The sequence below is a fragment of the Planococcus citri genome, chromosome 3 (genome assembly GCF_950023065.1).
Source record: "Planococcus citri chromosome 3, ihPlaCitr1.1, whole genome shotgun sequence".
NCBI classification, from domain to species: domain Eukaryota; kingdom Metazoa; phylum Arthropoda; class Insecta; order Hemiptera; family Pseudococcidae; genus Planococcus; species Planococcus citri.
In genome coordinates, this window is record NC_088679.1 from 28,048,608 (window position 1) to 28,072,784 (window position 24,177).

General features: G+C 34.2%; 1 protein-coding gene across 1 annotated transcript in view; it reads left to right on the forward strand.

Annotated features, from left to right (window-relative positions):
* Plc21C (Phospholipase C at 21C) overlaps positions 1-24,177 on the forward strand; it is a 117,057-nt gene that overhangs the window by 47,285 nt on the left and 45,595 nt on the right. Inside the window, exon 5 of the mRNA XM_065357900.1 lies at positions 20,969-21,102. Within this exon, the coding sequence (XP_065213972.1) occupies positions 20,969-21,102 (134 nt within the window). The remainder of the gene's footprint in view (positions 1-20,968; positions 21,103-24,177) is intronic.

Genomic DNA, 24,177 nt, shown 5'->3' on the forward strand with positions numbered 1-24,177 from the left:
ACGATAGTAGTGGAAAAAAACAACATTATCGTCCTGTTTTTTTGCCTATTTTTCACGTCGAGCAGCCGAAACTACACACTTGGAAATTTTGCAACCCCAACGAATGAGTTTTTTTCCACCTTCGTGTATCTTATCAAATATCACGACACGGCAATTTGAATTCGTTTTTTTCTCATCTCTCGATCTCATATATGTTCTCCAAACGAATTCCCTCTTAACCAGCCGCACTGTCTATATAAATGTTTACTTGTGCAGCACGTAACTCTGTCTGTAATACGATGTATCAAATATCAAAATGCAATTTTCTCCGGGGTACCTGCAGTGCTTTGCTTGCTCTGCCGTCTCGAAAAACTAATTTCCATTTAGTTTAGACGATTTTATATAAAACATCCCTTGGTATTTGGCACGTTAATAACCAAGCGTCGAGAAAACAACTCTGCTTTTTTCCTCTTCTTTTTTCATTAATTATAAGTTGATATTTAGTTTCTTCATTGTATACGTTAGATACTAGAGGGGGCCTGGGCCAGGGGGCTGCGACAACAGTCCTTTATTAATTGTCGCTGTTTAGCGAACGGTTAATAATTCGTGCTAAATGGTTTTCTCGCACGTAGCCATTTTTGTAATGTTGCCTAGACGAGGCGATATAATTTCACATTTGGCCGATTTTCTAAAATGTATTCGGTCGTGTATGTATACTTCGTACGTGATAAGAGCCAAAGATAAGGCGGTGAAAAGATATAGGTACCTACCTAACATAAGTATCATGTAGTAATGTATTTCGAGTGCCAACACATTTTTAGTCTTTTTATTTTATTTTTCAAATTATCGAAGTCTCCAACTTGAAATTTAAACAAGAAAACAACGGAGAAAAATTCCACGTAAAATTTTTTTCACAGCTTCAAAGACGAGTAAAATTTTCCGGTTCAGAAAAAACGTAATACTCTATACGTTATGGTGGTAAACCAACAACCGACGTGAAAAAATTGCCATCTTTATTGTAAGGAAAACGGTAGCCAAGCAGGTTTTCTCGTATCTCTTTATTCCACAACGAAATTCTTTTTAAATCACTTTTGTCATTACGTAGGAAATTTTTCGGCCGTCGCGGTAAAAATGACTTCCTTCGATTATCCAAGACGCAGCTGCAGGCATCTCTCGGCGATCATTTTAAAATTCTTTGAATGAAAAATTCTCGCATATTGTCCTTTTTTTTTTTTTTTGGAGGAAACAGACGGGTCGTTAGTTCACCGGAAATGTTACGTACCTAGCCTTTTTCAAGGCGAATTTTTTCCGTCTTGGGGAAAAATTTGTCGTTAGCAAAATGCAGGAAACTTTACTATACCATGGGAGATTCTGACTGGTTATTTCTTTCGTAAACACCGTGTCAATTTTCGACTTCATTTCAAACTTATTTTCTCGACGAACGAAGATGTACTATATAAGGTTTCCTCATCCTTTCTTTTTTTTTTCCTTTTCTTCTTGAAATGTATTGAAACAAGATAAAAAAAAACCTTCGCTATTCATCATCGTTGTACGCGGTATGCGGTCATTTAAATCGAAACAAATCCCTTTCGTGTCTTCCTATTACCTTTATTTCTAAGTCGAACCGACCAAATAATGAGTTTGGCCGAAGAATCAAATTAAGAAACCCGGTATAAACGTACAAGAGAAGCGGAATTCAGAATATACCTTTGTATATATATACCTAGTTAGAAAAACACCAATTCATCGCGAATCGATCTTCGCAATAATTCTACAAGTAGCCCGCTTACTATTATTATTCCGCCAAGTATACGAGATTTACTTAGGTATTTGTATACTTCGTCTCTCGAATGAAATGAAAATATTTCGCTATTCGAGTACCTAGCTCGCTAATAAGTATCCGTAGCCAATAACTTACTTCTCGGATTACACCCGGACTTTGCTTGCGCTTTTATAGCAGCTAACCTCGTAATGAGCAAACAAACCGTCGCTCGTCGACCTTTCTCCTTTTTTTTTGGCTTTTGTTTTGTTTGATCATTATAAGGGATGGCAATTGATTGTTATGCGTTGAGATTCGTTCTAATAGTTATCCTTCTTCGATCTTGTTTTAGCAGACAATACGTGGGTCAGATTCTACGTATAGCCGAAAGGTTTCACGTTTTCGAGTTGATGTTTTTGATTTTCTACTCTCTAAATTTGAAACAGTCAATTTCACTGCTTAGCAGTCACGACATTTTGCCTTTTTAAAGCAGTAGTTTTTTTTTACTGCAAAACAGTGAAAAATTACTGAATTGGTCAGTCAAAATGATTTTTTACTGACCAATTCAGTAATTTTTCACTGTTTTGCAGTAAAAAAAAACTACTGCTTTAAAAAGGCAAAATGTCGTGACTGCTAAGCAGTGAAATTGACTGTTTCAAATTTAGAGAGTACAAATGAACTCCTTTTCTCTATGTCAGAAGGAAATACGAATTTGAAATTGTACTTGAGATATTTTTGAACTTTTGAAGAAAGAAGAGTTTGGTTTTTTTCAAGTCGATGTAAAAAATCGTAAAAGATATTCAAAATGTAAAAATTCTAAAAATATGTGTAGGTATGCATGATTGATTCACTTTAGAAGACTTGCAAAAAGAGAAGTGAATTTTTGACCAATTTGTAAATTTTGCAAACATAACCTGGGAATTTCGTAAAAAAAAAAAAATAGGATTTCTTGACAACTTTGATAAAGGTGAGACTTTTTGTGAATTTTTCCAAAAAAATAAAAACTTTTTAGAAATGTCATTAATTATTATTTTTTTCAATATCGAGTAAAATTGCGAGAATAGTGACTGCAAAGTTTTGAATGTGCTGAAAAATAAGTTGAAATATTTGGAAAACGGATTAAATTATTGAAAAACGTATCGAAAATTATTGTGAATGTTGTTAAAATATTCTGAAAATCGACTCTTTTTTTGGTTCAAAACTTAAAAATTTGTTCTGATTTTTTTTTTTCTTCAAAATTTTGATTAATATGAGGGTGGGCCATTCCATGCCAAATCGACGGATTTTCGCACGAGGCGTCTTCGATTTTTTTCATAATCAGATCATATGTAGAGGTAATCAAACGATATGGCCAAAAATGGAAAATTTCAGTTGGAAATAGCTCCGCGGTTGTACCTACGTGGTGTAGAATTTTGAACTTTTTTTCAAATTGAAGTACTTTGAGAGGGTAATCGACGAATGATGTCAAAATAAGTGTTGCCACTTTCAAAAACCGGAACAAATCGATTTAAAAATTTATAATTTAAATATAACCACGATCTCGACGAGTAAAAATTCTGAAAAATTCTCAGTTTTAGTCCTTTTTATGTATAAAACATATCAAAAAATTGAACTGGCATTTTTTTTTCATTTTCGAGAAAAAAAAAATTACAAGTTTTACACTTATTGCAAAAATACCATCAGAAACCTAAAAAATGAAAATTTTTGCACTTTTGAGATATTCTACCAATGTGTAGACGAATATGTGAAAAAAATCCCCCTCCTCCCAATTTGTCAACGAATTGATGAGAAATTCCATTTTTCGTGCTATAATTTTGAAAGTGAAACATAAATTTAAAAAACTTCACCGCCGTTTTAGACAAAACCAGGACCCTAAAAAATGAATATTTTTGCATTTTTGAAATATTTCACCATTATGTAGACGGACATGTGAAAAGATCTCCTCTAGCTCCTCCTCCCAATATTTGCCAGAAAGCCCTGCCCTTTGCCCAAAATTTGAAAAATTCTCGTTTTCATTTTCTTCCATCAATTGCCAATGTCTCACTTTTTTTCTAAAAAGTTTCGCTATTTTGCCAGAACTTGCAAAAACGTCTTGCCTTTTACAGAAATTATCATGGTCTCGCGTTCAAACAAAAATAGCAAGAAGTCTCGCCATTTATCACAATTCAAATTGCCAATGAGTCTCATTTTTTTACCGAGAGTTTTTAAACATTTTAAATTTTCTGCAAACAGTTCCAAAAAATTTTACTTTTCTCTCAATCATTTTCAAACATTCTCGCTTTTTTGTCAGAAAGTCTCTCTTTTTTGACTAAAATTGTGAAAATGTATCACTTTTTCGCTAATTTGTCGAAAAGTTCTGTTTTTTTGCTAAAATCGCCAAAATCTAGATTGAGTTTCATCATGAGATTTTAATTGGATCGTTTTTTATGTACTTAATTTTTTTTTGCATTAAATTTTATGCAAAATTTTTTTTGTGATTTTGTTCTGCGTTAAAATGTTTGGCACGAGTTTTAAGGTTTTTGATTACTTTTTGGTCATACAGACTTGTTTGGGAGGGTTGATGTGTTTCAAAATATTTTTATTATGGCGGGAAATCGTCAAATTCAAGTATTTTTGCGACTTGAAATTGGCAAGAATAATTTGGAGGCGGTGGAAGACTAAGACGCGAAGGATCTGTATTGAGTTAGTGAAATGAGTCCTTTCTTCTCACTTTCTTCAGTGTCTTTTACTCCAAAGGAAAAAAAAAACTGAAACGAATTTTCGTGCTGGTTTGAAATTTTTTCTTGAACACCCCAGTTACTTGATCCCTTCTGAGCGTTAATTATTCCTCAAGATCAATTTTTTTGTGATGTCTGGAGACAACAGGCAGTTGTCAACATACTAAGTCCATCTTCAAAAAGGAAATGAATTTTTTTTTGTAGTTATTCAAGTCAAATTTTCCTCCTTCTTTCATCATATTTTAATGTACGATTCAAGTGAGATTGTCACTTATCAGTGATTGAAGTTTTGCAATGAGAATTTTTCAAGATGCTGTCGATTCTAGTTTCTCCTTCCAAAATCTTTTAATTTTTTTTTCGATTTTTCTAACCATTTTCTCAGTTTTGTTTTTTGTTAGAACTACTCTCGAATACAAACTGCGAGGTTTTTTTCTCGCTAGAAACTAAATTCGAAAAAGTATTTTAGTGATTTTTTGCAATTGAAAAAAAAAAACCACGAACCTTTTCCAGTAAAACCACAATGACTAGCTCAGGGCAATAAAAATTCCTGCGCTGCGTTTAATTACATCATTTTGAAAATTACTTAACTCGAAGTTGGAGGAAAAAATAACATAATTATAACAACGCAGTGTTCAACGATACTCTATTTTCTGATAAAATGGAAAATATCGTTCACTCTCCAACCGCTGCATACGCCGTAGCGAAACAGAATTAAAGATGTAGAGGGTAAGATGGGAGGAGATAGAGGGGGTAAAATGTATTACAAAACAACGACGACGACGACGACGGAACACGAAGATCATTACATGATCTCAGAGTTGTAGCGAGTACATAACTTTTATAATAACTATAAGAGTACATAGAAGTAAGTAAAGCTTTAGAGCTGGCGAGAGGCGAGAAGGAAGGAAGAAAAAGGGAGTAGAAAAAATTACAAGGAATACGACAAAAATCGAAAAATATACTGACGTAATTCGCTATATAACTCGGCTAACAACCGCATAAAAGAAGTTAAAATCGTTGAAAAATTGTTGGAAGAATAATTTTCAAAGAAAATGGCGAAAAACTTTTCGAGTGATGGAGTTGGTCGAGACTCTATATAAGCTTTGTACTTACACGTATATAAAGGCAATAGAGAACCGGCGGTGGCGAAGAGAAGGCGAGAAAGGAAAGCTCGTAAGATATCGGAAACGCGTGAAAGAAAAGGCAGCGAGAACCGATAGACGAGAATCAGGGGCACGCGTGCGAAAGCTGCGGCAAAAAGGCCGGAGGCAAGGGGGCAACATCGTGCATCAATACGTTTTGATTTAATTATACTCAATAAATGAACCATCCGTTTAAACCATCTTGCTTTATACTGTTTCGGTCTCTTTCTCCGGCTTTAAAAAGGACACACGGTGGGCTTTTTAATTTGTCGCGTTACCATTCCCAGCCGAGCCTTTTTTCTGCCCTCCTGCGCGTCTCTGAGCACCGCCGAGGTCGACCTTCTTTCTCGCCATAGCTTTTCGAACCCAAATCCGTATCCGCAAAGTTTTTTTTTCTTCTCGTTCTCTCTTCTTTGTGGAAACCTATTCGACGACGATGGTAAAAATTAAAAATCTCGGTAACGCGACGCGATATAAAGTTTTTTTTCTCCTTCCTTCCTTAATTTCAAGGAGTCAACTCCTTCGTCTACTCTATAGTCGACTCGACCTAATATACCGAGAAATTTCGCATCGATTTAACGAGGTTAAATTTACGTGTTTTTTCCCTCTTTTTGCTCTCTAGTCTCAACGAGAGAAGAGGTGTTACTTTTGTATTTGTGTTTCCCATTTTTTTTCTCTTTCAAAACTAGGTACCTATTCACGTCGCGAAAATAATTTTTGCATTTTGCTCCGGCGTTGCAAACGCGTTGCCTTTACTCTTGCCGAGTGGAAAATCTTACAAAATGATGCTAATCCGGCGGCAAACGCTGTTGAACCGGAAACAGAAATAAAAATAGACCTTTCAACGTATACTCGCGTACTGTCGGTGCACGGAAAAAAATGTACGCTATTTTAACGAAAGCTTCGTATAATAATTCTATAGAATTAGACGAATCAATTCGCGCAGAAATGTAGCACGCGAGAATACGAATACCGCGCATCGCGCCCAACTCGAGAAAAAAAATTACCCAAACATAAAACAATAAATGGCCATAAAACAAACAATCCGCAAACCTAAATAACTAACGAACAAACGAACGCGCGCAAAAAAAAAAAAAGGTTAAAAAAATAGTCGACTGAAATAACACGCATTCTTACACACACACTCGTTGCGAAGCATTAGGTTAATAGGATAAAATTCAATTGAATTTCATTCTCGGACACCTGCTCCAATATATACGAGTACGCGAGTATATGGTTTAAACCAAAGGCGAACACACGACGACGACGACGAACAAGTGAAAAACAAAAACAATCGAGCTAGTTTTTCCCTCTTTTTCTGTCTTTCTCTTTGACTCGCTTTTTTCCTTCCTTTAGCAATTCTCCACTCAATAGAAAAATTACCTCGAACGTGTTAAATGAGCTTTAAAGTGGAAAAAAGGCGCAAAAGTACGTTCCTAAGGGTGAAAATCCGTCAGAGTCATTTCGAGATTAAGCTTCCAAATGATTTCACTGTGGGTACCTACTCGTTTTCCCCCTGTTTTTTTGATTAAAGAAAAAAATTAAATCGTTTAAACATGTGGGTATTACTATTTTTTTAAATTGCGTCGAACATTTTTTTTTTTTATTTTTCAGAGGTGTGAACGGTGAGCGAAATTAAATGTGTAATTCGTCGTAAAGCTTACTGAAAATTGGATGAGACAAGTCAGTCAATTGACACCAAATAAATGAAACTTACTTGCATGAAATTTGATTGATTGAGAGTGATGCTGAATTGCTGATGAAACGAGAAAAAAAAATAGAAAATACGGAGGCGTTTTATTAATGGATCGAATTTATTTTTGACGTGGGGAAGGTGAAGCGAAACATAAAGGATGAAATTCGTATCTATACCTAATTTTTAGAAATTTACTGGGGTGTGGCTGACTTTCTTTCAGGTATGAGATGTACCTACTGGGAAATTTCATGGAATTTTTCCAAGTAAAATGAAATCATCAATTAAACGTTTAAAAAGCATCATTTACTTGAATCAAATTTTTAAAAAATTTAAAATTGAACATTTTGATAGGTACCTAATTGAACGATTACTGTTGAATTTTCAAAATGTTTACAGATTGAACAAATCGAGTAATGGTTAAAATTTCATTTTTTCGTCAATTGAAAAATAAAAGATTCAAAATGTATTCTAAACGACCTTTCTTTCCACCGGTCTCTTCCGAGAAAAAAGCAGTGAAGATGGAAAATTTTAATGCCAAGTTGTGATAAGAGAGTGGATTTTCCGTATCAAAAAAGTTCAGAAGAAGCTTTATTTTGAATGAAAAATTGCACTTCCCTCCTCCAATTTACCTGAAATTATATTTAGAAGACACGAGGGGTACAATCACTGTATCAAAGTGGTTTTGATATTTTTCGTTCATATTTCAAGAAGTACCTTATGATCAATTTGAGCAACTTTTAACTATACTTGATGCATTTTTCAGTGCATTTTACACAATTTTACTGAAATTTTACATGTTTGTTTTTTTTTCAGCAATTCTAACGCTGATTTGACAGCTTTCTGTGTTTTGTTTTTTTTGCAACATCATTTCGTCATGATACTTTGATAAAATTTATCAATTTTTCGTAATTTTCAACGAAATTTTCAACGAGTTTTTCAAAAAAATGTTGACAGACATTTTTTAAAAAGATTTTTCTCAAATTTTCGATCTCAGCAAAATTTTTGCAAAATTTTACTGAGTTTTGGTTGCTTTCTGGCTGATAAGTTAGTTTAATACATATGATACTTCTTATAGTCATTGAAAAAAGTTGTTCAATTTTACTGAATTTTTATCTCATTTTTCTTTAATAATCTAGGCGATTTTTGTATGATTTTTCGCAAAAATTTAGCAGTTTTCAATTGTTTTTATACTTCTTAAAACAAATAATTTTGTTTCGCGCAATTTTTAATAAATTTTGTTCTTTATCACTAAATTTTCAGTAATTTTTGGTCGTTTTCTTTATTTTTGAATTTCCGATTAAAAAAAATAAAAAATAAAGTCAACTTTTTTGTGTTTATTTACAATTTTGAAACCCTGTTTAAGCGGCTTAAATGACAGAGTGTATCATAAGACTCGTATTTGGTTACTTTTTCAACAGTCATTTTGGTTTCTAAAGTTAATTTTTTTTTGTTTTTTGAAAATTTTCAAAAATTCAATTTTTTCATAAAGTAGGTATTGTTTTTTTTGACAAAAATTGCATAAAAAGCATATTTTTTTATTAAATAATTCTCAAAAAGTCCTGCTTTTTGTTGAAATTGTCAAAATTTTTCTTTTTGCAACAAATTTATAAAAACTCGCTTTCTAGGAAAATTGCTGAAAAATTTTACTTAGGTATTTTTCAAAAATTCCAAAAAAGTCTCCTTTCTTAATGAGACCATCCTAAAGTCTATTTCTTTTGTCAGAAATGGTCAAAGTCTTCTTTTCAGCCAAGAATTGTCAAAAATTCTCGCTTTTTGTTTTTAAGCAAAATGGCTAAAATGGTCGAAATTTTTCCAAAAAAGGTCAAAAAGTCTCCCTTTTTTGACAGAAATTGTTTTTAAAAAAGATTATTTGTTGACTTCTAGTTATCTAACAAAAAGTCCTGCTTGTCCTTCAACCTTTTATAACCAAAACTTGGGTGCTGGAGTTCAAAAAAGCGTTTTAAGGGCGATTTTTAAATTTTTTCATGAAACGTGAATTTTCTGTGTAGAGTGAAACAATTTGTACAGTATGCGATTGTTTTTGGATTCAGTAATCATATAGAACTGTAGACACACCTGACGATATATTTTTAAGAAAATTAATCGTTTGATACTTCCTTCGAAATTTTTTTTTTTCATATTTTCTGGAATTTCCAAATTGGTCAAACTTCACGTTTGAACTCCCATTCCTGGAATTTTTCGGTAACCATTTAAAAGAATGCCCAGTAAGCACCGATAAATTTTTTAGGTCCCAAAGTTCATTTTTGGCCTTTCCAGAACTATTCAAAATTTCTGGAAAAAATTAAAAAATCGCTGGAGGCTCCAGAACGACCCAAAACTAGTAGTTGTTGAAATATATGGATTGTTTTTGAATTCGGTAATCGTATATAGAACTGTAGACATACCAGACGATATCTTTTTGAAAAAACTATTCGTTTGGTACCTCCTTCGAAATTTTTTTTTCATATTTTCTGGAATTTCGAAATTGGTCAAAATTCAGGTTTGAACTCCCATTCCTGGAATTTTTCGGTAACCATTTAAAACAGTTCAGAGAATGCCCAATAAGCACCGATAAATTTTTTAGGTCCCAAAGTTCATTTTTGGCCTTTTCAGAACTATTCAAAATTTCTGGAGAAAATTAAAAAATCGCTGGAGGCCCCAGAATGACCCAAAACTAGTAGTTGTTGAAATATATGGATTGTTTTTGAATTTACTTTTGAACTTCCATTCCTGGAATTTTGAGGTAACTATTTAAAACAGTTGAGAAAGTGCCCAATAAGCACCGATTAAAGTTTTAGGTGCCAAAGTCCATCTTCAGCCCTACCAGAACGATTCAAAATTTCTGGAGAAAATTAAAAAATCGCTGGAGGCTCCAGAATGGCTCAAAACTAGTAGTTGTTGAAATGTGTGCGAGTGGAATTGAAGGAATTATAGGTACAGATTGGTTCACTTTACTAGAAAAAATTTAAAATCATCCTTTAAACAGTTTTTTTGAATTTTACAAATCTAAAAATGAACTTTAAGATCTGAAATTTTGGTTATGGAGGTTCAGCATGCGCTCTATCTGATCTACATACCTTGATATCGTTCAAATCGGTGAGACTGAGCTCAAAAGGTTGCCTTGTAAGTAATACGTACGTATAGTTCAGCTCTGAGTCAATAAACAAAATATTTATTAACACGTAATTTAATTCCCTCGTACTCGAGCCTATAAACTTTCCACTCGTAGTTTAAATTTATCAGTATTACGATCACCTAAGGAGCACGAAACAACTTTTATTTTATTCCCGTTGCTCTTTTTTTTATCATTCCCCATTGCAAAGCTTAATTCGAAACTTCTTTGTAATAAATTTCCTGAAAAATTGTATTATAAAAATGAAATCACCTCTGTGTGTAATCTTTCGTGTAGGTACGCGTAGTTGATGCGATTTACCTTGAAATAATTGAGCACAAATGTAGTAAAATATTTATCAAGTGTAAGTATACATAGGAGTAGGTTGGTTACTAGGTATACAGGCTACATAATATGTATTGAAGTATTAGTCATAAATTCTGAAAATATTCCGTTCGATTGAAGTAGTAACTTATAATATTTGCTATTTGATTAAGCTCGGCACTCGATATTCATACCTGATTTCGCTTTTATAAACCGTGCTCCGCTGAGCTGTTCATATTAAACGATAAATACAATGTACGTAATCTAATACGTATACTATAGCTATAGCTACATAGTACATAGCTACCTATAGCGCAGATTCCCAAATGAGGGAGGTGAGCTATCCATGTCGCGGCCGCTTCTACCTTCGATAATTTTTATACGCCGATCGAATATCGTTATCGAATCAAAGAGACGAGTAACAGGGTAGAGGGAAACAATGACGATAGAATCGAGTACCTACACGAGGGTAGAGGAAAAAAAACCCTAACAAATATACCGTAAAATAAATAAAACGTCGAAAGCCGTGGAAATTAAATCAAATTACTACGATTCGTTAATACGAGATTCGCATAGAAATTATATTAAAAGAGGACAGTGCAACGATGACGATGAAGTGGCGGGAGGAGAGCGAGGGTGGGGGAAAAAGGCTGTGTTCGACAATTTGCTGTTTTGTTGTGTATGTTTTTTTTCCTTCGGTTACCGCGTCTACATACGTCGAGTAGATAGGAGCGAGGGAGTGAATATAGAAAAAGGGTAAAAATGACAGGCGAAAATTTTATTAAGCCTGCGACCGCTTTGTTGTGATTTGACGAGGACAACGCGACGCAAAAAAACACCATTTTGACCGTATAGCGATGAATTTTTTTTGTTTAGGTAATTTGAAAAAAATTTTCAAGTAGTCCCTTTCGAGTTTCAAGGGGTATATAATATCGGAGCAGAGGTGGCGCAGGGCTTAGTGAAAACGCTACTCTTTTATTTTTTATTTTTTCCTAAGGCTAAATTTGACGCGATGAGTTTCGTATCACTCTCGCGGGACAAAGTTTTGCACGATGTTGTTTTGTGACACGCGATAATCGTACCGAGTGTCGTTATTTTTTTACACGGCCTCGATTTTCTTACGTTTTTTTCCTCCCCTCCCCCTCCCCCGTCGCGTCGTTGCCGCCAAAACCTCGAAAAGCCCGTCTCTGAAATGTTGATAAAGACGTAAAAGGCAAGCAAAGGCAACTGTGGCGTCGAATAAGCGTATTTCGACAGTGATAGATTGTGACGTCGTCGTCGTACGTATATACGCCCCTCACACAAGATAGGCACCTACCTAGACTATATCTACCTGCTATAGGTAATTGTCACGATCATACGATCGGCCAATTTTCGAAATACTTACCGCGAGGAGCGAAGCTGACGCGAGTAGATTAGATAATACCTTGCCTACCTACGCGTAAAAAGACACGAGACGAGACAGGCTGCGTTTTATTGCGAAGAAATCGAAGCCACCGGGTATGTGGCTGTCGCTGTCGCGTTTTCTCGCTTCTCTTTTCGACGACGACGATGGAAAAACATGGTTCGCGAACCGGAACGCGTAAGATTTGCTACCGGTATCCTGATTTATAGAATGCAAAATTTCTCCATTCGAGTTTGATTTTTATGTACTACAACGTGAGAAATTTTCAGCTGAAAAATGACGCCGCAGTTCGGGTTGGGATTTCCCAGATGAAATTTACGATTGCAAAATACTCGTAACTACACCAGCCAAGTTATACGTAGTGATGGGAAAATTCCACATCTAGATAAGTAGCGAGCAATTTTATTACCCCGAATTTTGGTGTATGGAGACGAGCGTATAAGAAATTTTTTCGATCTCGAGTCGATTTCGTTGTCGCTACTGAGGGATGAAGGGCGGTTTTGAAGACGGTGAGATATTAGCGTCTCTCGAGTATTGCTTTATTGATGGCTGCATTAAATTTAAAGGTGATTTTACTCGTGCAAAGGACCGAAGAGGCGGTGAATTTGGCAGAGGGAGGAAAAGCAAAGCTTTTTTTCTGCTTGGGAAGTGGGAGTGTGTTGTTTCGAAGAAGACTGCGTGATTTGTTGGACGAAGGGGTGTATTCGGAATTCGCCCTTGTGGATACGTATGTTCCAAGGAGACAGAAAGATATGAAAACAGGGTCATTCCACGTCAATTAGATCAAGAAGTGGTAGAGGGATTGACGATTTTTTTGAAATTTTTCCTGTGGAAAGACCTTCTGAAGGGATGAGCAATGACGCAAATCGCAGCCATCCAGCCCATCATCCGTTTCAGCAGTGGACTACTCGATAACAGCGATACCTATCAAAATGGAACATTTTCCCATAGTTAGGGGTTTTGAAAGGCTTTTTGGTGATATCATAAAAATCAGTGTTGCCACTTTTTTTCGTACAAAAAATTAGCTCCAAAAGTTTCAAAATGTAGTTTTCATATCGTTTCGACTCTCAAAAATTTTGGAAAAAATATATTATGGACAACTTTTCATGCTGAACAACATATTGAAAAATTGGAATGGTACCATGTTGCAAAGTTGATTTTTAAAAATTTAAAGTTTGCGAAAAAATGCGATTTTTTGATTTAAAACATGAAAAAAAAATTTGATTGGTGAAGTTGACTCAGTTGACCCCTATTTTTACGTATCTGTTGAAACAGTTGAAATACCCCTTTCACTCGATGAAATGAACTCCTCACAAAAAAATCAAAATCCGAAAAGATTCAAAAAATAAACAAATTTTAATTTTTTTGTTGCGAGTGTAATTTTTATCAACTTTTTCATGAAATACGTCAGAAAGAGGTCAAAATAAGACAACTAATTAAATCTGAACTTTTTTTGATGTTTGAAATTGAAAATTGAATTTTTTCGAATTTTGAATTTTTTGTGAGGAGTTCATTTCATCGAGTGAGAGGGTTTTTTCAACTTTTTCAACAGATACGTAGAAATAAGGGTCAAATGGGTCAACTTCACCAATCAAAACTTTTTTTGATGTTTTAAATCAAAAAATCGCATTTTTTGTGCAAACTTTAAAATTTTTTAAAATCAACTTTGCAACATGGTACCATCCCAATTTTTCAATATGTTGTTCAGCATGAAAAGTTGTCCATAATATATTTTTTTCAGAATTTTTGAGAGTCGAAACGATATGAAAACCACGTTTTAAAACTTTTTGAGCTAATTTTTTGTACGAAAAAAAGTGGAAACACTGATTTTTATGATATCACCAAAAAGCCTTTTAAAACTCCTAACTATGGGAAAATGTTCCATTTTGTAGGTATCGCTGTTATCGAGTAATCCACTGCTGAAATGGGTGATATTTTAGGTTCACTGAAAACTTTGACACCCCCTGGCTGCCTTTAAAAATGGGCTAGAGGGCTGCGATTTGCGCTATTGTTCATCCCTTTGGAAGGTCTTTCCACAGGAAAAATTTCAAAAAAATCGCCGAACCCCCCTACCACTTCTTGATCCAATTGACGTGGAATGACCCAACAGGCTGTTTTGGATCATTTTAAATTTGTTTATTTTGCTGGTGGTGTTCGTATTTCGATTTTGGACCATTTTCATCGATTTGGGTCCTTATGGAGCCCTTCGAAAACATGATTTTTCTGTCATTTTCAATATTAACGCTTCCTACTCCAAGTGTCTGATGTAGTGTTCAAAATATTCCCACCAATAATCTCCCCCCTCCCAATCAAAAACACGCTTTTAAAAACACATTTTCTTGCATTCTTTTTTTTTTTTTGAAGTTTTCAAAAATTCATGAAAACGAAAATACGTATTCGTATACCCTTCTTTGTTGGCTTAAGTTGACAATACGAATCGAAACCCGTAGAATGAGCAATAGTAGCTACTATTCGTCTCATTTATCCAACTCCCATTCGAATCCCTTTTGGATTTCTTCGACAAAAACTCAGCGGGAAATTGTATACGAGAATTACTTACTTAGAAATTATTATTATTATGTAACCTCTTTTAAAGCACATTTCAGAATCGAGTTAATTTTTTACGTCGTGTCGACTGGAAATTTATCTGGAACGGTAACGTTGCCAGAAATATTTCCCGATCCCGACTGGAGTTCGAAACGTCGAGAAAATTTTTCAGGCGCCGCGCCGTACGCCATTTTCGACGTGAAAACTGAAATTGGCAAGAAACCGACTGCGACTGTTTTATTCCATTTTGATAAAAAGTTTTTGATGAGTTACTACTTTGTATTTTCATTTATTCCTTTTGTTTTTCGTCGATGGAAATTGAAATAAAAGCGGAGGATGATGTAATGCTGTGGAACGGGGTGAAGGGGGTGACTGGATAAGTTATCGCTGAGTAATTCTTTTTTTGATCTGGTTGGAGATTGCGAATTGTTTGCCGTTTTGTACTTTTTCATAAATATCGAGTAATAAAATGTTTTTTTATTTTTCGTCGTGCCGAAATCGAGTTCTGTGTTTTTTGAGAAGAGAAATGAAATGTCTGTGTGTGTGGAGGGGCGGGGGGGTGGATGTGGAGAACACTATGATTGGTAAATTTCTATTTTCTATTGATGATATTCTTACTTCATTTACTCCCTTTCAATTTATTCGTAAATTATGTTCTTTTTTTAAAAATTATATGTTGTATTGTGTAGGTAGTTGATTTTCATTCAATCTTGTGTGTGAAATTATGGCTATGGGAAGAATTTTTTTAAGGGAGAGGGGTATCAATTTTATCTCTAATGGGTATACAACTCTTTACATTATGTAAATGAAAAAATCGAAATTTACATGGTCTGCTTGTTTTTTGATGGAAAGATTAGAGCATTTTATTGCGAGTTCGAAGCTTGTATGTATTATCATCTTTTGTGATACTTATTCTAATAAAAAATCTAGGTATGTTTCCAACGAAATCTGTATGCAATTTTGTGGTTTCCAAAGATGACTTTACGTCGGATCAGAAATTGCAATCATATCAGTTCAATTGGAATGAAACTTTTTTCATCGTTTCCTGTCCACCCAGTTGAAAGGACAATGATTTGAAAATTTTATATGAATTCTGATTTGACCTTTTGAGAGGAATAAAGTGTAAATTTTTCTGCTTTCTACACCAAGTTGATCAAATTTTGATTTCTTTTCTTGAAAAATGTGCCAAAAGCTTTTCCTTTTGAGCTGGTAAAATCGATCCTCACCTCGATTTAGACAGAACTCACTCAAAATATTGCTTTCAGAAGTTTAATTCACATCTTTGGAGAAAGAGGGTGGTTCAAAAAAATTCAAATTATGAGATGGAGTAATAGCTGAATTCTTTTCCAAATTTTTATCACGCCCTTAGGTGCAGAATATTTTTTTAGAGATTCGAAAAGGGCAGCATTGTCAAAAAAAAGTTGTAATCGTGTTTTTTGTCGTGTTTTTCCTCCTTTTATTGTCTTCAAAAGTTACACTGAATTCAATATTCAAAACCAAATAAAACAAATCAATTAACTTTTTTTTTTTTTTGAAAAGTTGTAATTTTTTGATTTTTAAAAAATAGTTTTCAACATTCTGTAACTACTTTGATTATTTTTGAGGTGGATCATTTTGAAAAATGAACCTTTTTTGTTACTGATGAAAAATTGTATCAATTTTGATTCTTCATGTGTCATTGCATTTCCAATCATCTCAGTTTTTGGTTAGATCTCTCAATTTCGCTCAATTTTTTTTGTGTGTATCCCTTGCATCGAGAAAATGAGACATTCCGCCATCATATTACCTCCAATACTTTCTTCCCTGACTGGCGGGGTGACTTTGTTTTTTTTTTTTCAAGCAGTTGCAAATAATGGCATAATGCTTCACTTCAAATAGAAACTTGGAGATTCAGCTGTTGATCTTTTTTTGGAAAATGTAAAAATTTTAGAGCTGTAATTTGAAAATTTATTTTAAAAATCTTTTGAGCATGCATTTTTATAGTATTTACCTATTACCACATAATTATTACTGCATCAACTTTTTCGGATAGAGACCGCAAAATTATGAGGAGGAGAGCTGTATGGTTCACAGGTTCAAGTACTGAATACGAATGTAAACTTCATTTTTTTGATTAGAATTTCTCCCCCTCCTCAATCGCCCTTCCCATTTCCTAAAAATTTAAAAAAATCGTGAATGCGAATATCAAGTTGGTTTTTTTTTGAGTAAACCCATCCAAGGCCATCATTATCTCCTCCAAGGTGTCGACCAGGTCATCGAAATCATCAAAATCGTAAAGCAGTCGTTCTTTTAGCCAAAAATTAAACGTAATCATCAAAATATATTAATCAAATGTTCTCAAAATTGAGTTATAATTTGTCAAAAAATGCATAAATCATTATAAAAATGATTGGCCTCCCAGTTACTGAAAATTACCATGAATTGGTTGGTAAAAAAAAATTGGTATAACTTGGCAAAATTTTGTAAAAATTACTCGAAAATTCGTTGAAATGCCATAAAAATTGTTTAAATTGGCTTAAAACTGGTGAAACATTGCAAGAAATTGACCAAGATGATATCGCAAAAATACTTACTCATTTATGAAAAAAAAAAAATCATCATGCAATATTATGAAAAATAGGTCAAATATACAAATGAAATAAAATCGTGAAAAAATCACATAATGAACAATAAAAACCGTAAAATTATCATAGAGATGACTTAAAAATTACCAAAAGTTGAATGATAGAATTTCAGCGATAATAGTGTCATATTAACTCTGAAAAAGGTGAAAAATTCTAACGTGATGGCATATTTTCATCATTTTTTCAGTGATCAGCGCGAAGAATTGTAAAACCAAAGTGTCTAACAGTTAGTGAAAGTAGTGAAAATGGCGAAAAAGTAGTGATTTTAAAAATGGACAGTGAAAGTAGTGAAAGAGTAGTGAATATGTGTTTATTGTATTGTTTTTTCTTTATATAATTTCGATTGAAAATGAAAAATACTTCGTATACAATTTTTCTTCTAATTTCAATTTTTTTGAAAATTTTCCTGTGAAAAATTTGACTATGTTAATTAGGGTGTCCATTCTCCTGTAAAGCATGGAAAAGTCTGGGAATTTGGTCGGTCTAAAAATGTCAGGGGATTTTGTAATTTTCACGAAGAACCCCTGGAATTTTGAAGAAACGATCAATTGCAAATTTCGGATAAATGGGCCTGTGATGTAAGAAAAACATTATTTCTTACTTCTCGATTCACAAATTTTCGAAGACTTTTACCCTCGCTTGGGCATGTTTCTGTTTTCTTTTTCAAAATCAACTTCCTTCAAAAAAACATCATTCAAATTCTAAAAATTTTAAAAACCAAAAAATAAACTCGATTTTAGGTATCTTGAAATAAACATTTGCAAAATCTCTCGACTCAGTCAGTTTGAAGATGAATTTATGAAAAAAAATTATTTCCACCCCCCCCCCACCGCTTCCACAACTTCTTTAAATTAGAGGTATGGGGTAAGTATGTACAGAAATTGGAAAAAATGACCTGGGAAACCTAGAAAAGTCAGGGAAGATGATTTGCCAAAAACAATGGACACCCTGTTAATTTGTTGTGTGTGTGAAGGAAGGAGAGGAGGGGGGGTCGAGTGGAAAGTTTTCTGAAAATTTTGTTGAAAAAAGTAGAACTTCCGTTAGATACCATGAAAACGAATTTTGCTTTTGCATGTAGATACTAGATAGTTCAATTTTTCCTCAACTCTTCTTGAAACAGGAAGAGGTTCAAAATCAGATTTCATTCCATGCGCCCCTCCCCCCTATGGAAAAAATACAGAATGCTCGATGCTCCTTTCACCAATATTTCTATACGATTTCAAATAGTGCTGTACATATTTTCAACTCGATGAGAAATAATTACGTTGGGAAAAACAATACAGAACAAAATTCTTGCAATCTTATATTGCATATCTCTCGAAACGTATTCCGCTGGAAAGAATTATCTCGCGAATTGAATGAAATTTTCTTCATTTCACGTAGTACTTAGCAAGTTTGCGCTTTTGTGAAATTGTTGATATTTGGAAGATGCGTAGGTAGAGATAAAGGAGAATATGATCGAAGAAAGGGATGTAAAACGTCTCGAGGAATCCCTTTATCTCATTACAAACTCCGAAGAATTAGGTTACTAGTTGGGGAGGAAAAAAAAATCGACGCTAGAGCATTCGCAGCGTCTCTTTGTATCGCTATCCAACCAGGGATGCGATTGTGATGGTCTGATGGCGTAAAATAGGAATGCGTAGGTATCGCAACGAACGACACACGTCGACGACGTCGGAATTACACGTTGAAAATTTGCGCAGCGAGAAAGGCGACGACGACGGGATGTATCGCTTTCGCTTCGGCGATGGTGATGGCGGTGTGTTTCGTTTGATAAAGCTGTCTTGTTACGTGTTTTATCTACGTATAGGAGTTTGCAGAACCATTTTACATATACAGAGAAGTCGTATTCGTATACCATATATACTCCTATAGTATATATAGGTAGCTTAGCTACCAAACATACCATCACTGACTACGACTACGACGACGACGTTGAGAATCCTACGCACGTATAAAATTCGTCGCCGAATTTGGCGAGATAGATAATGGCTTTTGTATTCGTGTCATTTGACGATAATGAACTATTGATCGTTGAAGTTGTAACCGTGGTAGGTATATGCTTAATACCTGGACCAGCTGAGCTTAGCTTGGTCACCCTTTTCTAATACTCGAGGATTAAAATACCGCACGCACCGATTAGATATACATGTATCTAGCTCTCTAGCCGAAGAAAGATAGATCGACGTAATTAATCGACGATATAGCTACGTTTGTACCTACCTATATGTATAGCATCAACGAACAACGACAGCGAATCGCTGCTGCTCGTAGTGAAATATTCGACATTCATCGTACACGCGTCATTTTTCTCGCTCCTTTCTGTCTTCGTCGTCGTCGTGGTCCGATGTTATGTTTTTGGAAAGAACAACGGCCAGGGTAGAAAAAAAAAGGGTAAAAAAACACCTTTATTCTATCTGCTCGTACACGGCTTATTCTCGCTGTAATTGTCAACGACGACGATGAACGTGACGAAGGGGAACGAGTAGAAGGACGATGAAAACACGATGCGATGCTTGTAAAAAGCCAGTATAACAATCGTCGTCGTCGTATACTCTACGAGTATAATGTTAAAAGCGTTGCCTATACAGACCCCTGAGCCGGCCGCGGCCATTTGTACTTGGGTGTTTTTCAAGGGCGCCGGTTAGGCAACTTATCGTGCTCGTCTACGTAGAAAATTGCCCCGAACGAATATGTGTGCTTGTGTGTTTTTCGTTTGCTGCCATCGCCATTGCCATTGTAGTACACTGTGTACGTTTACTCGTCGTCACTCTTACAGAGTAGAATTTCGCTGCGCTCCGCGAAGGAAAAATGAAAATTTTCAATTACAAGCACGGTGTGTGCCTCCCCCGCCCCCGTACAGCGTTCGCTCGCGATCCTTATTCATATAGCTACCCTTCGTCGTGCGTACCTCGAGCCCTGCTAACCCTTCGGTGCTGTACGTTTTTATATTCCGTACATGAAGATGTACGAAATTTTATACCGAGCTACGACGACGAACGTTGTGTAATGTACAACCATCCTTTACTATTCAAATAGCCCTCTTCATATATATATACGTTTACGTACAACTACGTCTTTCTATATATACGTCTATGTAATAATATGCTGCGTTTCTCGATGAAAAATCACGTTAAAACGAAAACACGTACCCACGTAATATTTGTAGTGTACTCGTAGTATACGTAGTCTCTGCAGTATATAAGTATATAGTAATCGTAGTCGTAGTACGATATACGAGTATAAGTATGTTTTTCCATCGGAAAAATTCCACCTAATAAACGACTCTTCTCATAGTTTAAACTTTACCATACGATATACGTATACGTATGTAGACGTACAGTCGAGCGAATTTTTCTCCCACACGTTCGAGAAAAAACGCTGCAATTTTCTTCCGAACCCTATACTTACTCGTACTTACTCGTCCTCGATCTTGCCTTCTTTTATTCTTATATGTATACGTATTTATTTATGTACTTTATACTTACTCGTACATACTTACCTACCTATCATATTTATGTTTATTGTACTAACCTATAGAAACATGGCGTCTCTTTATAGCCTTTAAGCTACGCGCATATTTAATTTAAACATTGACACGCTTTAACCATTGCAACGTTGTAGTACAGTAGGATTTTTTTTTTTTTTGATGTTTTTGTGTAGCTGTGGACTGACGAGTTGATGAAATTAATATGTAACCGGGTTCAGGCAAATGCTTCAGCACTGACATTCTTGTTGAAAGCGTACACAAAACTTACCCTGCTTCCTGATAGAAGTGGAAAAATACCAGTTAAAAAGTAAGCTATTTTTTTGTGTTTTTTGCCGTTTTGCTTCCTTTTTTTCTTTTTTTGTCCAAATAATAACGTTTGCTTTCAGTTTAGTTTTATTAAGGTGATGGTTTATTGTTATGTGGGATTTTTATTGTTATTAGTTGGGGCGAAAGCGTGAAGGGATGTGAAGATTTAAGTGATTGAGAAATTAAATGAGTGAAGAAATTGGCAGCGAATTTTAGTGATATCCAAGATTCAAATATTCTTTGCCTAATCGAAAAATTGGGTAAAAATGATGACCAGCTAGTGAATCTTGATGCACTTATAGAGTTATCATTTAAGGTGATTAGCTCCGATTACAATAGAACAAGAATACGATTTTTGAAAAGAGCATGGTATAAAACCCTCGTAACCAAAATTTCAGCTACCTAAATTGATTTTTTTAAAAATTTAATAATGATAGCAATTTCCTGTTTTTCTTTTTTCTTTTTTTTTTTTTCTAATGAACTTCTTCAGTAAAAATAATTAAAATTCGTTCTGAAGCTAATATCGACTTCTCCAATCCGAATTTCCCATTTTCAGCCATTTTGGAACCTTCAACGGAATTTTCGATTTTTCAAGATTCTTTAATTTCTCTCGAAGACGCAAAAATTGATTTGACCAAGTAGAAATGGGGTTTTGGCTCCTTTTTGACCAACTCAATAGATTTATTCGCACTTGAGGCGATTTTCAGGCGAACGCCGCTAGTAATCATGTTCATTTTAGTGAAAAATACGAACAATCAAAAGTTACTGGTCAAAAAAACACATGAGGTGTCCGCTTGGAAACTCCCTTAGTTGTGAATAAACTTGTTACTAGATTTCTATGTGCCCAAGTTGTAATTTCTGCGCCTTGAAAAAAATCGAAATCGAAAATCGTGCTGATAGCTCTAGAATGGCCAAAAATGTCGAAATTTTTAATTTCTTGAATTTTTGGCCTCCCTATAGTACGCTGGTCGAAAAACCTCGCATGAGGTGGCCCCACATTAGATGCGTCGTTTTTCAACTTTTTTCGAATTTTTAGGGAACCTAACAAAAAATTATAGCTCGATGAGGCGTAGAAAAATGTTCAAATTTTTTGGTCAACGTTTGACCCCCCCCCCTCCCCTCCCGCCATGGCATGAGCTCAACGTTTTGAAAATTTAATCAAATTTTATTTGTGTCCAAAAAAATAAGATGATTACAAAATTTTCATAATTATGTATTTTAAAAAGAAGAAAACGAATATTTTGAGAACTCCTGCATTTGGCAAAAATGAACTTCGGACTTTTCTAATGGCCTAAAAGCGACCATACGTAAGTAAGACGTCAAAAGACCACCTGGACTGAAAAAAAATCCAAAAAAATTTTAATTGAAACGACTGAAATTTTTTAAATTTTTAGCTCAAGACGGTGAGAAGGGTCAAATTGCTTTGACCAGAAAATTTTAAAATTTTTCCTACGTCTTATTGAAGTTATTTGGTCATGGTTTTTTGCTAGTCACCATAAAAATTCGAAACAAGTTGAAAAACGACCCACCTCAATGTTCCCCCTGGAAATCGCCTTACTTCGTAAACAAAATTTCGGTGCATTTTTTGTAATTTTTGAAGTCCAAGCAAAGAGAAGGCATAACTTTGAAAAATTGAAAGTTTGTATTTCTGAATCATGAAAATAAGGGATGGTCTTTTGAACATTTTAATCAAGAAATTCAATTCTCGTCTTTTTACATTTAAAATACTTTTACTCAAAAAAACATTCATTTTGAATTCCGCGATTTTTCACTCTTCTTCATTTTTTTTGTAGGGCTATGTTTATAAAAATTATGTTGTTCTTGGAAATTCAACTTTTTGGCATCCATGCCATGTTATGTTGAAAAACACAAACTGCACATAAAACATGATGTCCAACAAAAACTCAGTAAATGTAATTACTTTTTGAAATAGAATTGCAAATACGAAATCACATAAGGATGTTTTTCAAGAATTTAACTGAGTTTTCTTTTCTTTTCTCACTAGACATTTTTCATAATTATTGTTCTTCTTAAAATTAAACATTTTTCGACAATTTTAATTCAAAAAATCCTTCGGCCATTCCAATTTTTAGCTGTTACGAAAGATCAATTTTTTCCATTATTTTTTCGATTTTTTTCCTCTATTAACCAGATAATTAGTAATTTAAAATTTTTGAAATAAATGCAACCTGTAACTAATTCAAGTTGGATTAATTGAGTTGCAGTTTAGTTATGTAAAATCCTTACGTTGGTTTCCCCTCATCAAGTATTTCCATTATCAAAATAATTGTTGCGATGATGAGTGTTTTTAATAAACACACAATATAATTTCTGTCATTATATTATTCAAATTAATTATTTTTTTTCCTTTTTCAAATCTCGATGTTGACATAAAAGTAGTCATAGCGTGTTGAAAAATTATTAATTCGGAGCTTTGGTATACTTAACTAAAATTGGAACGAATAGAAATAAAAAAATAAACAAATACGAAGTGAAGATTTTTTTAGGTCAATTTTTTTCAAGAGAGGGATATTAATCCTAAAATTTTCTTACTGATAATAAAACTACATATATATTTTAATATTTTTTCCAATTAAATGTGAGAATATTCGATGAAGTTTTACGTTTCACGTTTTATTAACGTCTGTTCTAAATTTTGAGCGTTTCACGCCGATTTTGGTGCTTTATTTTTAGAAAAATTATAGTGTTGTAAAATTACAAATTTTCGACGTGCTTGCGAAATTTTTAAATGGTTGGTAAAATATTTCTATTGTGTTATTTACTCGTTTGAGGAAAAAGGTTTAGGAAATTACGAGAGTTAAATTTGAAAAATTCACGTAGGCTTTTCTTTTTTTGAATCCACGCATCGTGTAGGTTATCTTGTTGATATTTTCTAAAAATACAAATTCTTTGTTTTCCCCCTATTCGAAGTCAATAACGCTCATTTTTTTCGCCATTCGGAGTGTTTGTTAAAAAATTATTTTAAAAGACTAACGACGAAGGTGTTGAAATTTTTGTTTCGAAAATGTATTATTAGAGTGTAAATGTTTATAAATAGTCTAAAAGATTCAAATAA